Source organism: Pteropus medius, unplaced genomic scaffold (genome assembly GCF_902729225.1).
Source record: "Pteropus medius unplaced genomic scaffold, Ma_sr-lr_union100, whole genome shotgun sequence".
Taxonomy (NCBI): domain Eukaryota; kingdom Metazoa; phylum Chordata; class Mammalia; order Chiroptera; family Pteropodidae; genus Pteropus; species Pteropus medius.
Window position 1 is genome coordinate 20,346,927 of NW_024342473.1, and position 15,012 is coordinate 20,361,938.

Sequence of the window (15,012 nt, forward strand, 5' to 3'; positions counted from 1 at the left end):
TAATTATTAGAAGAAGATTGTAATATGCTAATTCAATCCCTGAAATACAATACCTCCAGATACACTCTATATGCTCAAATTGTTGGAAATTCTCTATGAATCTGTTTATTGAAAACTATACTAACTTATGCTTGACAATGACTTAAGATAATAAGGAAAGAAGATTCCTGTGGTTTCCAGGGTCATTTAACAAGTTATAGGGTTTTGGATGACCTAGAGATTTTAGGGGAGGAAACAATTAAAATAATTTTTTTGAACTTTCACCTTTCTCCATCTGGATGGCCTACTATGATGATTTTTAACGTGTTTCCCTTTCTTGAATACACTAACTCGTTTTATAAAATGGCTTTTTGTTTCAGAGGAGAAATCATGGCAGATGGGCCTTAATTCTGACCCTCCGAAACTATAGAAACTACACTTAAAACCTCTGAAACCTTTAAGAAGTAAGGAGACCTTGTTTTAAAGGTCCATTTTTCTATGAACACTTCCATTCTGAGGCATTACAGTGATTGTTTTAATCATAAAAATTCTCTGTCCCGTGTTGACTTGGTTGCATGCTTTATGGCCCTGATTCTTAGTGTACTCTCTTCCCGTGCTGTGTACATGTTACCAATGGACCATCTAGTGTGACCCACTGAGAATCAAAAAAAAAAAAAAGAAATCTACATTTGCATTATTTATATAAAAAGTCCCAGGTATTTCTAGATATCTTACAAGAAGCCTAAAAACGTGTTGGTGCTTTTTTCTTTATTGCCCTCAGTGTCAGGCAAGAGTTCGATGCAAATATTCATATGGATAAATAGAGATAAATAGAGACAAAACTGGCCACTAAGAAAATTAGGCAATTCTGGAGTTAGGAAAGCTTTTGAAACTGTAATATTTCTCTTCAACAGCAACCTAATGAATTCTCACTTACAAAAGACATAATCTAACCAACATAATAGTCTTGCCCAAAATGTTTAATCTGAATGTAATAATCAGCAAACAGTCACGTAGATCCAGATAGTGGGATAGTCTACAAAACATCTGGACTGATTCTTTAAAGATGTCATTGTCAGTGAAAGATAGGAAAAGGACAGGGAACAATCGTAGATGGAGGAGACATGGCATGCAGTGTGACCTTCTGTCGGATTTGGGGGTGATGGTGAGGAAAGAGCTACAAAGGACACTATTGGCGTAATATGGGAAATTTAAAACTGGACTAGTAATTAGATAAAATTTTGTCATTGTTAAATTTATTGGATATAATAGTGGTGCTGTGGTTACGTTGGGGAGAATGTCCTTATTCTCAGGGGAAACATATCTGAGTATTTAGATGTGAAATGTTGTGATGATTCAACAAAAGAAAAAATGTGTGTGTGTATGTACACTAAGAGAACAAGAAATAGAGCAGATATACCAAATGTTTAAAATATAATTTAAAAGGTTAAAAATGCCCTATATTGTTTTTTAAATCTTTAATCGGTACCACCAAATTAGGAATGGTTTTACAATGATTGTGCACATGGTTAAAACAACAGCACTTCTAAAATAACAGATACCGAACATAAGAAATGTTGGGTCTTCTGTTGAATATTTTATCAGAAAATCCTTTGGTTTAGTTCTGTATGCACACATTGTTTGAGAGTCTCTATCAGATGTGTTGAAAATCATTTAAAGCTATTTTTAATACTTTCCAATATCTCAAAGATTTTCAGTGTCTTTCAGTACCTAAAAGATTTAAGGTTTATATAGAATTTAAATATACTGTTCATAGCCAATTAACATGGTAATGACCTGCACCTGCTTGTACCAAAGAACTCCCAGAATTCTCTTATCTGCTAATATTAAAATCAATTTCAGAGGGATACAAAATTTTAATAAATTATTGTAACATAGTGCTTCTTGTGAGTTCTAAAGGGGCATAAATAAATAACATAATCATGTTTTATCCCTATAATTGATGAAACTGATATTTCACCAGCTTGCATTTCCCACTTGAGAAGAAATTTAAGATCGCTTTCAAGCTGTCTACCTGAATCTTTCCCATCTTGTAAGCATGCTTTTAACTGCTGAGTGCTGAGATTTGGAGGAATGGTTATCAAATCACAGATGTTTTTGCAATGAAACTGTGTACCTCCGACCAAGTCGCCGTGGTTCAGGAGATGATAGATGGTATTTTCATGTTGCTTCACAAAGGGGTCAAAGTGGCATGGCGAGCCCATGACAGTGAAATGGAGAAATGTTAGTCCTGGAAGGAAATTTATTTCATGGCTTCAGGGGAAGTTTGGTTGTCATGAAAAGGCTCTCTCTGTCAGTCTATAAAAATATTGTTTGTAAGGCAATGATGTATGTCAGACAGACAGTGTATGTGTGTTGGCAGACAGAGCAGCTACTTAAACAAATGTTAAGCCAAGTACAGTAGCCTAAGTCAAGTACTTTAGATGCTTTTAGGGTAAGGATTGCTCTTGATAGAAATGTCAACATAACTGAAGGTATTTATTTCATTTTCTTAAGTAACTCATTTGTAAATTTTATAGCTTCTTAATTGTCCTAGGAGGCTGCACCTCTCTCTCTCTCCTTTTAACGCTTTTGTTGTATTATGATTATAAATTCTTATAATCAGCATTTGCTCCCTTTTATTCACTTTTAAGTTATTGGGGAACATATATGTGAACCAACGTTAATACTGCTTACATAATGACTGTCATAAATTTTGGGACAGTTAAAGCCATTCCTCTTTTGGAGTCCTCCTTTCTTTCCCCCACCCGCAAGGAAATATCAGCCCTCAACATAATTCCATTAATTGATGGTGTCGGGGGAGAGACTTAGCGGCAGTGTTCACTCATCTTACAAACTGGACCAATTAGGTGCCTTTCTTCCACAGGGATTCACAAAGGGAAAAGAGTGCCATAAGAAAAGGACACAAAAGATCAAAAAATGTTTTGGGAGTCTCCAGTATCACTTTCATATTTGTTTTCAAATGTTTGGATTTAAATCAGATTCATTCATGGCAGTATTCAAGTAGAAATCTTCAACCCCAAATATTTCGTATCCAGATAGTTTCAAGTAATGCATTTGTCAACAAGGAAAAATAACTTTTAAAAGAAGTTTTGAAAGCCTGATAGATGTATAAAAAAGAAATTACATCATCAAGAAAGAAATAACATGATAAAATGTTAGTGAACATGATATAATTGGGAAAGCCTTATGCTTCTGGATTTTACCCAGTTTTTCTTTTTGGGGGAGGGGTGTTAAAATAGAGATTATCGATAGGACATATTTATTTTGGTAGGAAACTGACTCTCAAATCTCATATACGAAAAACTCTTCTAAATTATCCTAAACTCAGTAGGAGAGGTGATGTTTTTACTGGGAGTGAGAGATGTTATTTGTCTTAAAGCCCTTCAGAGGGACAGAACAAAAGGGACGGAGTCGTTTCAGGTTTAGACAAATACTCCATCATTAGCTTCCACAGAGAGCTGTTCTACTGAACACATAGGAGAAATTGGGAGAGTAGGGGATTGCCCATTCCATCTGCTGTTATATTTTACACTCAAATAGATATTCTGTATTATCGCAGAACAGATTTATAACATTTTGGCACAGTGATTATTAAAAAAAAAAAGCCTTCCTTTAAATTTATAATGCAGAGTGAAAAATGTTTATGATTAACAGTTCCTTACAAAAATTTAGTTTATAAACAAAAGAAGAATGCATTCTTAATCTAGGCTTTAAGTAAAACATACATTCCTTTAGTTAAAAACCTCTGTTTTCAAACCAATATACTAGCACATTCATGTAAGGCATTATTTTAACTATTATGAATAACTTTTTCTGTTCAACGTAAGTCTGTCTTGTGACACAAGACAAAGAATTCCTTTTCGGAAGAGACCTACTCCCCTAATCTTGATATGGTTTAGAGTAGAGAAACACTACAGGTCTTACAACATTTGGATAACTTGAAGGTAAATCACATTGTTTAAGTGTGATTTGTGTTTTCATTACTGTGCTTAAACATAGCATTTTAAAGCAGAGTGTTTTACTCTTTGCTTTCCCACCCATCCCCCTTAGCATTTTTTTCTGCTCTTCTGCTGCCGGACGAGGCTTGGGCTGGCCCCAGATTCTATGTCAGAGGGCATGACCCAGGTGTCACAGCAGTCCATACTGCTGGCCTCTTCTCTGAATAATTATATGAGGGGTATTGTGTTGGAGGGATAGGCTTGGGGGCAGTGCAGTCACCCTGGTTAGCCAGACCAAGGAGCTCTCCAGTCGGACTGCAAGAGAACAATAGGCCTGAAAAGGCTCACACAAAACCTTGTAGCACAAAAGATTAAATTAAAAGTGGACCTTTGGCCAGATACTAGGTTTCATCCTTCAGAATTTCACCTTTCTCACTTATTCTGAGCATTTCCTACTGAATTTTCAGACTTCACATATGCCGACCTTATATCAGCAGCTTTTCAGATTGCTACTTATAATCACATACATTTCCTAATTTACCTGACTATCTTTAATGCTTTGAAGTTAATTTTAATGGTGACACTGTGTTGCTAATATAAGCAGAGCTTTTCTGTAGCAGTATTTCAAGTAAAGAATTCAAAGTAGTACATAATGATTTTAAAAATAATGCTTTGTATTTTCTTAAGACATTTTATTAAGCCAGTTCAGCATGTTCCATGTCTGCAAATTGAACAAGTAGCAGAAAATTGCCCTAATGTAGATGGATTGCTTTGTCTTCCTTTGGTCTTGGGAGGATTATTTTTCCCACCACTCGAGAAGTTTTCGTAGAAGGATGGAGAATAAAACTCACTGAAGTCTTCACCAGATTTGAATTTTAGAAATGATGTCAGAGGTGGGTTGATTCTTGTGGCGTAAAGTTTTCTCATGGTCCTGACCTCAGGTTTTCTCTTAATTTTATCTACCCCTGACCTGTCCACTCTGGCCTGACTCTTGAGCTTCTTAAGCCTCACCAAGAAGCCGCAACTGGAAGAGACAAAGGCCTGTTTTTCACGACCCCAATATTATCTCTCGTTGGTCCACAGCTAAATACTTCGTAAAAGATTGTTTTCTATTACGTGTTTTCCAGGAAACCAAAGTTCTGGATATGTCAGTATTGCAACAAAGAATCCATAAAGTTTGAATTGATGTCCATTAGTTTTACTGTCCAAGTTCATCTCCAGTCAGAGAACACTTGGTCTTCACAGTGTTTGTGGGGGAAAGTATGGTGTAGGAACTTTCTACTACATGAGCCTATTAGTTTTATCTTTTATATCTTAAATGTAAGGGCAGAACACTGATCAAAGTCTGATAGGATTGGAGTTCTTAAAAGTTCTCTCCTTAGAATAAAATTAACTTATTTCTCAATGTTTACATCTTCGATGATTCTGCTTTTGCTCTACTGTGTATTTGATTACCTTCAGTGTACATTAATATCACCCATTTATTCAGGGCCTACAAACTGGCCTCTTTCAGATATAACTTAAAAACCTGGTAGTGGGCCAAAAATGGGGTTTAAGTCACAAAGCCACACTACAGCAGAGAATGCCATTCTTTAGAATGTATTCTCTTAATTTACACATGTTCTTACATGTTTTGCTGTTTGGCTTCTCAAACATTAGTGATTATGGGGCCCCTGGCTTTATAAAACAGGCCCAGAAACATAGAATTGGAACTGAAGGACAAGAAAAATAAGTTTAAAAAAGCAAGTACTCTCTGTTATAGAAGATATAATAATTCCCGCTCCTAAGGATGGTTTTAAGGCATCAAAAATGTTTCAGTTATTTCTAGCTTACTAAAGAATCAGGGGAGTTTAACATATATTTTTGCATATCTTACATAGAAATATGGTTAATTTTAAAAAAGGCTGGTTTACTTATGTAGAAGTGTCTTTATAACAGAAAAATAATAACTCATATGAGTTATTATTGTAAGGCTTATTTAAGATAATGCATATAGGTACATACTAACTGTTGGCATATAAAAGATAATACATTTTTCCCCAACTACTTTATTATCAAAGCAATTCATATTTATTGTAGGACACATAGAAATACAAGAAGCAAAATACCTAAAAATTCTTCCATATATATATATACCACTGTTAACATTTGGATATATATAAGAAGATAATGCATTTTCATTCCCATTTATAGCTCTTTCTCCAGTGACTTACCACTTCCTTGCTACTTAATTCCATGTATTTTGCTACCTCCGCTCTTTCCTGATGAGTTTAGTCTATTAAAGGACCTAGGTGCCAGATGTCATTCTTATCCTCGGTGATTTCTTTGCAGTATTGGACATTATCAACCAATCTCTTCTTGGCTTCCGTGACATTTTACCTTCCTAGTTCTCCTCATGACTTTTTAACATCGCTTCCCTTCTCACTCCCAGGTTTCTAGTCCCTGCTGTCTTTTCTCTCCCTTGGTACCCATCCTCTGTGTAGATGACTGCTGAATGTGGTTCTCTATCCTAACTGTTGGCTCCACACCACACGTTTCATCACATACTGGTCAGCTCCACTCGAATGCTCCTCTGGAATCTCTGATTCAGCATGTCATTGGCTTTGCCAAGCATATCCTCTTCCATTTCTGTTGGTTGACTCAGGCTGGTAACTTGGGAGATTTCTTACTCCTTCCCATCAATCCTTTTTCTCACCAGTTCCATTTAGTCCGTTGTTTTCTGTATATTTGTAATAAAATTCATTGTCTAGCGTGGTTGTCAAAGCTCTCTGAGATCTGTTCCCATCCTGACTTTTCTATGTGACCCTAACTCATGCATCCTTTACTGAACTCTTCTCTGTTACTCATCCCTGATCCATGTGTTCTGGTCTCTGAGCCTTTGCTCATACTCTTCCCTTGGCCTCAGTCTCTTCTTCCCCATGCTTCCTAGAAGGTGAAAGAAATTCTACTCAAATGCACTTCTGTGAAGCCCTTCCTACCATCCTCCATTCCCTCTTTCGAATTCTCTTGAAGTTTTAACTAATCTCTTGGCAGCTCTCATTCCCATCTTGCATGGTACTTAACTGTATCTTTGTCATCACTCCCCTAATGCATTGTTACCTAATGTTGAGAACAACTGATATATTTCAACTTCCTAATCTTAAAGGTGAAGAAACTGAGTTCCAGGAGACTGCCTTTGCAACCACACAGCTTCTAAATCCAAAATTCAAATTCAAATCCCCTAATTCTCAAACCAGCCCTCTCCTCTACATTTATTTAGCACTAAAAAAATACCTGCTAATTGCCAGACATTTCTTTAAGCATTTTACAAATATAAACCCATTTAATCCCCATTTTATAGATGAGGAAACTCAATTCAAACCCAAGTGGTATCCTTTAATCACTGCACCAGTCTGCCCTTCTGCATAAAAGGGAGCAGTGATTAGGAGTCATGGGATGCTAATAGTAATTATTTTATATTAATACTATTGACATTTTTATCTGTATTATTTTTTATTCATATGTTGTTATTGGTGGTGGTATTATTATCATGGGCACTCTTTTAGTCAGTATATATGAGTTAGTTTATTTCCTCTTCCCAACAACCTCAAGAGGTTGGTGCTGTTACCATCATACCCATTTTGTAGGTGATTTTAACCACAGTACATAGGGAAAGAATAACTTCCCCCAAATTACACAGTAATGGCCAAGCTAGAACTGGAATCCAGGCAGTCTGGGTCTGACATCTCAGCCCTTAACCACTGTACTAGACTGTCTCTTAGCTTCTTAGTAGCGTTGATTCATTACCCTCCTCTGTAGAGGACAGGTGACAAAAACAATACCTAGCACACTGGGTTTTTAAAAGCTCATTTGAAATATTTATACGTATTACGAACACTGGTCCAAGGGAGCCTCTCTCCTTTTTACTGCTTGCATTTCATGAAGTCTTTCATTTGGTGAAACTTAAGCAATAACTATATTTTATGTCTACCTGTTTTGAGTTGCTCATTCATCAGTTTCAGTTGGTATCTGAATAGCACCCACCTTCTTAACAGCTAAATGAGTGGGGTTGTGACAGGCACACAGATGCCATCTAGTGATGAAGAAGAGAAAACGCAAGTTACTCCAGTAAAACACTTAAAGGTGTCGGTTTTTTGTTGTTTTGTAGTCTTTAAGAATATGTTGCAGTGAAAAATGAGGATGTCATACTGAAGTTTTTAGTAGGTTACTTAAGATGTTAAAAATGTAGTTAATGCATTATTACTGTTAAGTCATATACTTTTTGAATGGAATTAGGTTCTTGAATAGTGCATATTTAAAAGATTTTGGCATTACAGGTAGTCTCATTTTATTGATCTTTGTTTCTCTTATTCTGAGTTGTACTTACTGAAGGTAATAAAAACGTAATTGTGAAAACTGAATATATTTAACAGAATGAACTTATTTGTGTCTATCTGCTTGCTGTTTCTAATGCTAGTCCTCAAACTCTTTTATATTTTCTATTTCTAAAATGATCTACTGTTCTTTCTTTAAAAAAGAAATCTGTTAAGTTATTTTGCAAAGCACTTATCATCATCAGGTTGTTTCTTTGTTAGCAGATAAGAACTTAGATTAATATGGAAGACGTGGATGAAGGTGGATTTGAGGCTCAGAGGATTATACACCATATGATATGATTGCCAAAACAGCAAGTGTTCTCAGTGGCCATAAACACAAAACGCAGCTCATTCATTCATACATACAAGTTAGACACATGCTTGAGAGCTTCTACCTACTCTATACACCAGAGAATATTAATGAAGACAAAGAGTTGTTAGAACTTGGGTTCAGTATTTGCTAATTGTTAATATCCTGATATTCTGGATATTAGACCTTGCTTGTATGAACGAACATCTTTGATACTCATTTGACTGCACAAAGATGATTCTTAAACTAAAGTGTACCGTATTTTTGGTAGTGCATTTTTTGTCCTCCCAGGTAACTTTACTCACATAATAAGTACAATAATATTGTGTGTCTACTAATTATAGGAACTGTACAAAGTACTTAATAGGCATGATTTCATTTAATACTTTTTAAATCTCTCTAAGGGATTATATCTCTATTTTTCAAAGGAAAATAAATGAGGCTAAGAAAATTAAGAAACTTGCTCAAGGTTATACAATTAGTCAGTAATACAGAGTGTTCATTTACCAGCATGTCTCCTTTGGTAGATTGAAATGGAAAGCGAGAGTTGTCTTTCTAATCCTTGAGTCTTCTATACAATGCCTGATTTTTAAGAGGTACAAATTGTTTATTTGATACCTGTGAACTCTTTCTCGACCAGCCAGATTTCTAGTTCTCATTCCTCCCTATGTGAAGCAAACTCAAGTAGAAAAGCAAGTGGTCGGAGTAAATCAGAAAGGAAAGAAGTGAGGCCAGTCCCGGAGCCAGTGGAAAAAAGATAGCTATGTTCGAAGATGGAGATCTTCATTTTTTGGCCAAGGGCTGACTCTCTAATAGACACATTAATTTGTCTAGGATCATGATCACATTAACTTAAGCTGACACTTTGGAGTCATGAATCAAAACGTTTATAAAGTCAGATTTGTGTTAAATTAATTTGAGCTTTCTTTTCTGACCCTTCATCTTTGCATATTGCTAAATCTTTAACCAACTTTAACCATAAATCCAAATACTATTTGATCCATCACCCCCGGGACCATTAAGAGTTAACCCTATTAAGGAGTGATTTTTTTTTTTTTTAATACCCCTTGTGCTGAGTTTTGAAGGAACTGGAAACAACTCTTTCCCCTCTCTCCCTTTCTTCTCCTTTCATCACTTGGTTTTGAGAAGGCCTGCACTATTCTTTGTGGCTGCTCTTCCTGACTCTGCTGTTTTCTCCCTAAACCACATAGCTAGCCTGAGTCTGCTGAGTCTCATGTAACCAAGCACCACATACGTGGCACCACATACTCAGGAAGCAGTTTAACAGGCCATGGGAACTTGTTCCCTGTGGCATTTCAGTGTTGCTTCTGGGTCTCTGCTTTGTCCCTTATGCATTAGAGAGTCTTTGCAGAACTGTAGAATTTTAGAATTTGTGCTACTTAGGCCGAGGTACATTATTTGTGCATTCACCTGTGTTTAATATATTGGTCCTAAACTCTTTTTTTTTACTCTGTATCTTTAATTTTAATTTTGTTAATCGTGTAGTTGTTCTCTGCTTTCTTTTTTAGCTGATGACTCTTATTGCCTGATAATACTCATTTTAACATTATTTGAGGGCTCGGTATGTGAAATCAAATTTCTGACAGATTGGTGAATGAGAATGAGCCACATTGTTCTGGGAGGTCTCTGCATTAACAAGTCAAAATAATGTAAGGACTAGATTTTGAAATTGGAGTCGTAATTTTAAAGCCTAAGTGGAGCACACGGCCAACGCATGTGGCCTACTGCTCAGCTCGGCCCCCATCCTGGCACTTCTTATTCTGTAAAACAAGATTCTTTGTAGAACATCAAGAGAGGATCATATAATGACAAATGTGTAGAAGACAGGAATCTAGTGCACCCCATGTACTTGATCTGCCTGCTCGATGGTTTACCTTTTCCTGACCTCATGTAGACTAGCAGGGGAAGGAGCCCAGCACCAGAGATGGTTGCACTGGCTACTTGGATGAGTTCCAGATGGGAACCAGAAGGGGTGCTCCTCCCTGTGGTGGGACATCGGATTCTGTTCTGAGGGTGTTAAGGGAGCAACTCTGACCTCTCATTTTCTCATAAAGCTACTTCTATCTGATGAGCCAAAAAAAAAGGTTAATTCTGGGTTTAAAATTTAGTTCAAGCAGTTCATTTTTTAAAGAAGAAGAAAGGAAAACTTGAAGAATCAATTTTAGGACTACAAAAAAAAAATTCCAGAGAAATATTTATGAAGTGTTGATCGATTGTTTGCACAGTAGAAGAAAAGATTAATTATTCTACCTAGCCCTCATCAAAGTCAGCTTTTTCTGAGAGATAGCCGCATCTGTATCTGGCTCCGTGAGACTGAGCACTTTGGGCAAATGCTATCTCTTCATTCCTATTCTGTATCTGCTACATTCCTGACATAATACCTCATAGTCAAGGAGCTTTCCTAAAGATACTCTTCTGAGTAGAGACAGAATAAAGACGTAATTTTGAAGATTGCACTATGAATTTATATAAAGAACAAGATTGCAAAGAGCCAAATGAATTCCATTTGTACCCATTCACAGGGAGTATTTGTAATATTGAACTCAGAATTCAGTTGACTATTGAGTTCAGCAATATGGTAGGAAGAGAGAAAGAAAACGATTTAAATTAAGTTGTCCTTAAACTAAATCAAAACCTTTTGAATCTTAGAATTTTAGTGATGAATATTGGAAATCATTTGAGTGATGAAATCCAAAAGTGTTTCTATGTTTTCTGATAACTATTTTATAAAATATTTGAAAATATTTCTGTTTTAAAATTCATTAAAAGGGGACAAACTTAAGTGCTGTGACAAAGGCATTTATTTGTGTAAATTTAAAGGCCCAGTACTTTGTCACATCCACAAGTTCTTGGTTCAGCTTTATATGACATTAGACATGCTGCTTACTACATTTTACCATAGTTTCTAAAAAGTAAGAATAACATATCTTACAGAGTTTTGAGATACTCAAGATACTGTATCTGAAAAACATTTTCTATAGGGTAGTCAAAAGTTATTAGTCTTCTTAGCTTTTTATCTAGAAGTAAAGAAATTTTCTAAGTTGTATAAATTTTTCTTCTCATGCTTTTAATTCTACCAAAACAAATAGAAATAAATTTTTATATTTTAGGAAACCTTTAAATGGATTTTAATATTAAATATTAGAACATATTAATCAGTTTCTAGAATATTTATACAAACTTAAATTACTTCAGGGAGTTTAATAAACTTCACATTTGATTTTTGGATTTTAAGAGTTTGTATTCACTCTATAATTATCTTTATTTTTTAATTGTAAGTCTTTTTCCACATTGGATATGTCTATTAAAGATGGTTATTTTTTCACTTCTGGGTATATACCAAAAAGGAATGAAATCAGTATCTCTAAGAGAATATCTGCATGCTCATGTTCTTTGCAGCATTATTCACAATAGGCATGATATGGGAGCAACCTAAATGTTTTTCGACTGGTGAATAGATAAAGAAAATGTGGCACGCGCACTCGCGTGCACACACACACACACACACACACACACACACACACACACTGGAATATTATTTGGCCTTAAAAAAGAATGAAATCTTGCCATTTGCATAACATCAATGAACCTAAAGGAAATTACGCTAAGTAGAATAATCCAAACACAGAAAGACAATTACTGCATGATCTCATTTATATATGAGATCTAAAATAGTTGGACTTACAGAAACAGATTGTAGAATTATGGTTGCCAGGGATTGGAAGGTGGGGAATATGGGATGAGATGAACAAAGGGTACAAAGTTTCAGTTATGCAAGAATAAGTTCTGGAGATCTAATATATAGAATAAGGACTAAAGTTATAAATACTATATTGTATACTTGAAATTTGCTAAGAGTATAGGTCTTAAGAGTATAGGTTTTCACCACACATTAACACACACAAAAATGGTAACTATATGAGATGATGGAGATGTTAATTAGCTTGATTGTAGTGATCATTTCATAATGTATAATCATCTCAAACATAAAGTTTTACATCTTAAATATATACAACTTTTATTTGTCAGCAATACCTCAGTAAAGCTAGGAGAGAAAAGAAATATATTATTTCTGATGAGTATTTATTTTTGCCCTAAGCAAGCACTCTGTAGTTAAATGTTATCATGAACGGTTACACTTAAATTTATTTATATTACTAAACTTATTGTATATCTTATAAAGTATATCATTTAAATTTTATAACCATTTATTTCCTCAAAGACCAGAAAAATTTTTTTGTTTTAATACGCATGGTACAGACTTTTATTTACAGATTGTGATAGTTAATGAACACCAGTAGAGGGAGCTCAAACTCATCTTTCTTGGTGAAATTAGCTCTCAACTTGAAACTGTAGGTTTGTGGAAAGGGCATGCTTAAAAATAAACCTAAATAACTACATGGTTATAAAAACTTTCAGAAGTACTAAAGGATGAAAGTTGTAATTCTCCTTAACTTTGGGGGATAAAACATCCCACTTTGATTTTCATGCTTTTAATAAACTACCCTCAAATAACTAAACCAAAACTTCTGCGTCGTGTAACGTCTCATATAGGTGATTTATCACACAACCCAAGTCTTTTAAAGTTGAGAATCTATCTCTGATCAGTTGAGAAGGAGGAGGAAGTGTAGTAGTAATGTTATTGTTTGAAGTGAGCTGAAGTAAAATTTTAAATAATTGGTAGTCACAATAGCAATGTCATACTAAGGTGAATTGCTGAGGCATTGTGTAGGATAGGGAGAGAAAAATATTTAATTTTACTTAGAACTGTTATTCATTCAGAAAAATTTTAAAACCAAATCTAGAAAGGCTCTAGAACTTTTGTTCAAATCTAGATGGCTAGACCTAATTATTACCTGTTGATTTCTTTATAGACCCTAGAAGAAAATATCATGTGAGGCTGCTGGCTTACAACAATATAGAAGATGGCTATCAGGCAGATCAGACAGTCAGCACTCCAGGATGCGTGTGTACGTAAGACTTATGGTGGCTCGTTTCACTCCGTACAGCTCACACTCCTTTTCTCCTCTTCCTTCTTTAAATTTAAATCTCATTACTACTTGGAAGCCTTAGTGGTTTTATTACTTTATATCATCCATGGTGCCTAACATAGTATCTTGAACAAGTACATGCTCAGGAAATATTTAAGTGAGATGTATTTAATTATAAGATCCTATTTTACTTTCGCGTGCAAAAGACCGTAAAAGATTCAACTGGGAAAATAACCCTGGAAACCTGCATGTAGTGAGTTTTCTTTTATCTGCTCTAATCTCGAGGTGAGTTATTTCCTTCCAATAGCTATTCAGTTTTATTGCTACTAAGAGCAATTTCGTTTTATTGCTACTAAAATGGGTGTCAGTCTAGTTTTAAGTCCACTACTGGCTTTCTGAATGCCTTTGGCTGATAACTTCACTTCTCTATGCTTCTGTTTTACAATCTAAGTATTGATAATATTTGATTCCTTATCTAACTCATGGAAGAAATACACAGATTTGAATAACATATCTCTAGACCACTATGAACCTCTTGTTGAAGAGAGACCTAAAGTCAACTTACAGGGTGGGGTATTATGATTTTACCATTTATCACTTTCTACATTAAATGTTATGCTGTGCAGTAAATTAACATTGTCTTTTTCAATAGCTGTTCGTGATCGCATGGTTCCTCCTCCACCACCACCTCACCATCTCTATGCGAAGGCTAACACCTCATCTTCCATCTTCCTGCACTGGAGGAGGCCTGCGTTCACCACTGCCCAAATAATTAACTACACCATCCGCTGTAACCCTGTCGGCCTGCAGAATGCTTCTTTGGTTCTATACCTTCAAACGTATGTAGCTTCTATTAATGATTGTTTTCTTTGCTCTCCTCCCCATTCATACTTCTTACCACTTGGGCCAGCTTGAGCTTCTCCTATAAGCATTCATCTCAGGACTTATCTTACTTATAAAATGTCTGGGGATTTTGCATCTTTACCAAATTCAGAAACTGTATTTCTTGACATATCATTTCCTTCTGTAAATGATTTTTTTTTTCCCAGCCTCAAGCAATAAGATTAAGGAAGAAGCTATTTTCACTTTCAAGTAGCTAAAGAAAAGCATGTTTAAAGAAAGAAAAGATTATTATCATGCTGCCATCAAAAAATAAAACTAGTTTTCATGTTTCCTAAGTTATAAATAAAAAGATGCCCATCACTATGATTTAAAAGAATAATTTGACTTCTAATATTTCAGAGGAAATACCTTTGTATTAGGACATTTGTATACTATTAATTTCCTAGTTTCCTCCGAGAGAGGCCATTTGTAGGCTTATTTTTATAGGATAATACTAAATGTAGTATTCTAACAGTTGAATTAGATTCCTCTTTCAATATAAAATAAATTTT

General features: G+C 35.2%; 1 protein-coding gene across 4 annotated transcripts in view; it reads left to right on the forward strand.

The window, feature by feature from the left end:
* Window positions 1–15,012, forward strand: part of PRTG (protogenin) — a 112,584-nt gene that overhangs the window by 76,974 nt on the left and 20,598 nt on the right. For all 4 annotated transcript variants that reach the window (XM_039865519.1, XM_039865520.1, XM_039865521.1 and 1 more), the window contains exons 12-13: window positions 13,502–13,597; window positions 14,271–14,457. In XM_039865519.1, the coding sequence (XP_039721453.1) occupies window positions 13,502–13,597; window positions 14,271–14,457 (283 nt within the window). The remainder of the gene's footprint in view (window positions 1–13,501; window positions 13,598–14,270; window positions 14,458–15,012) is intronic.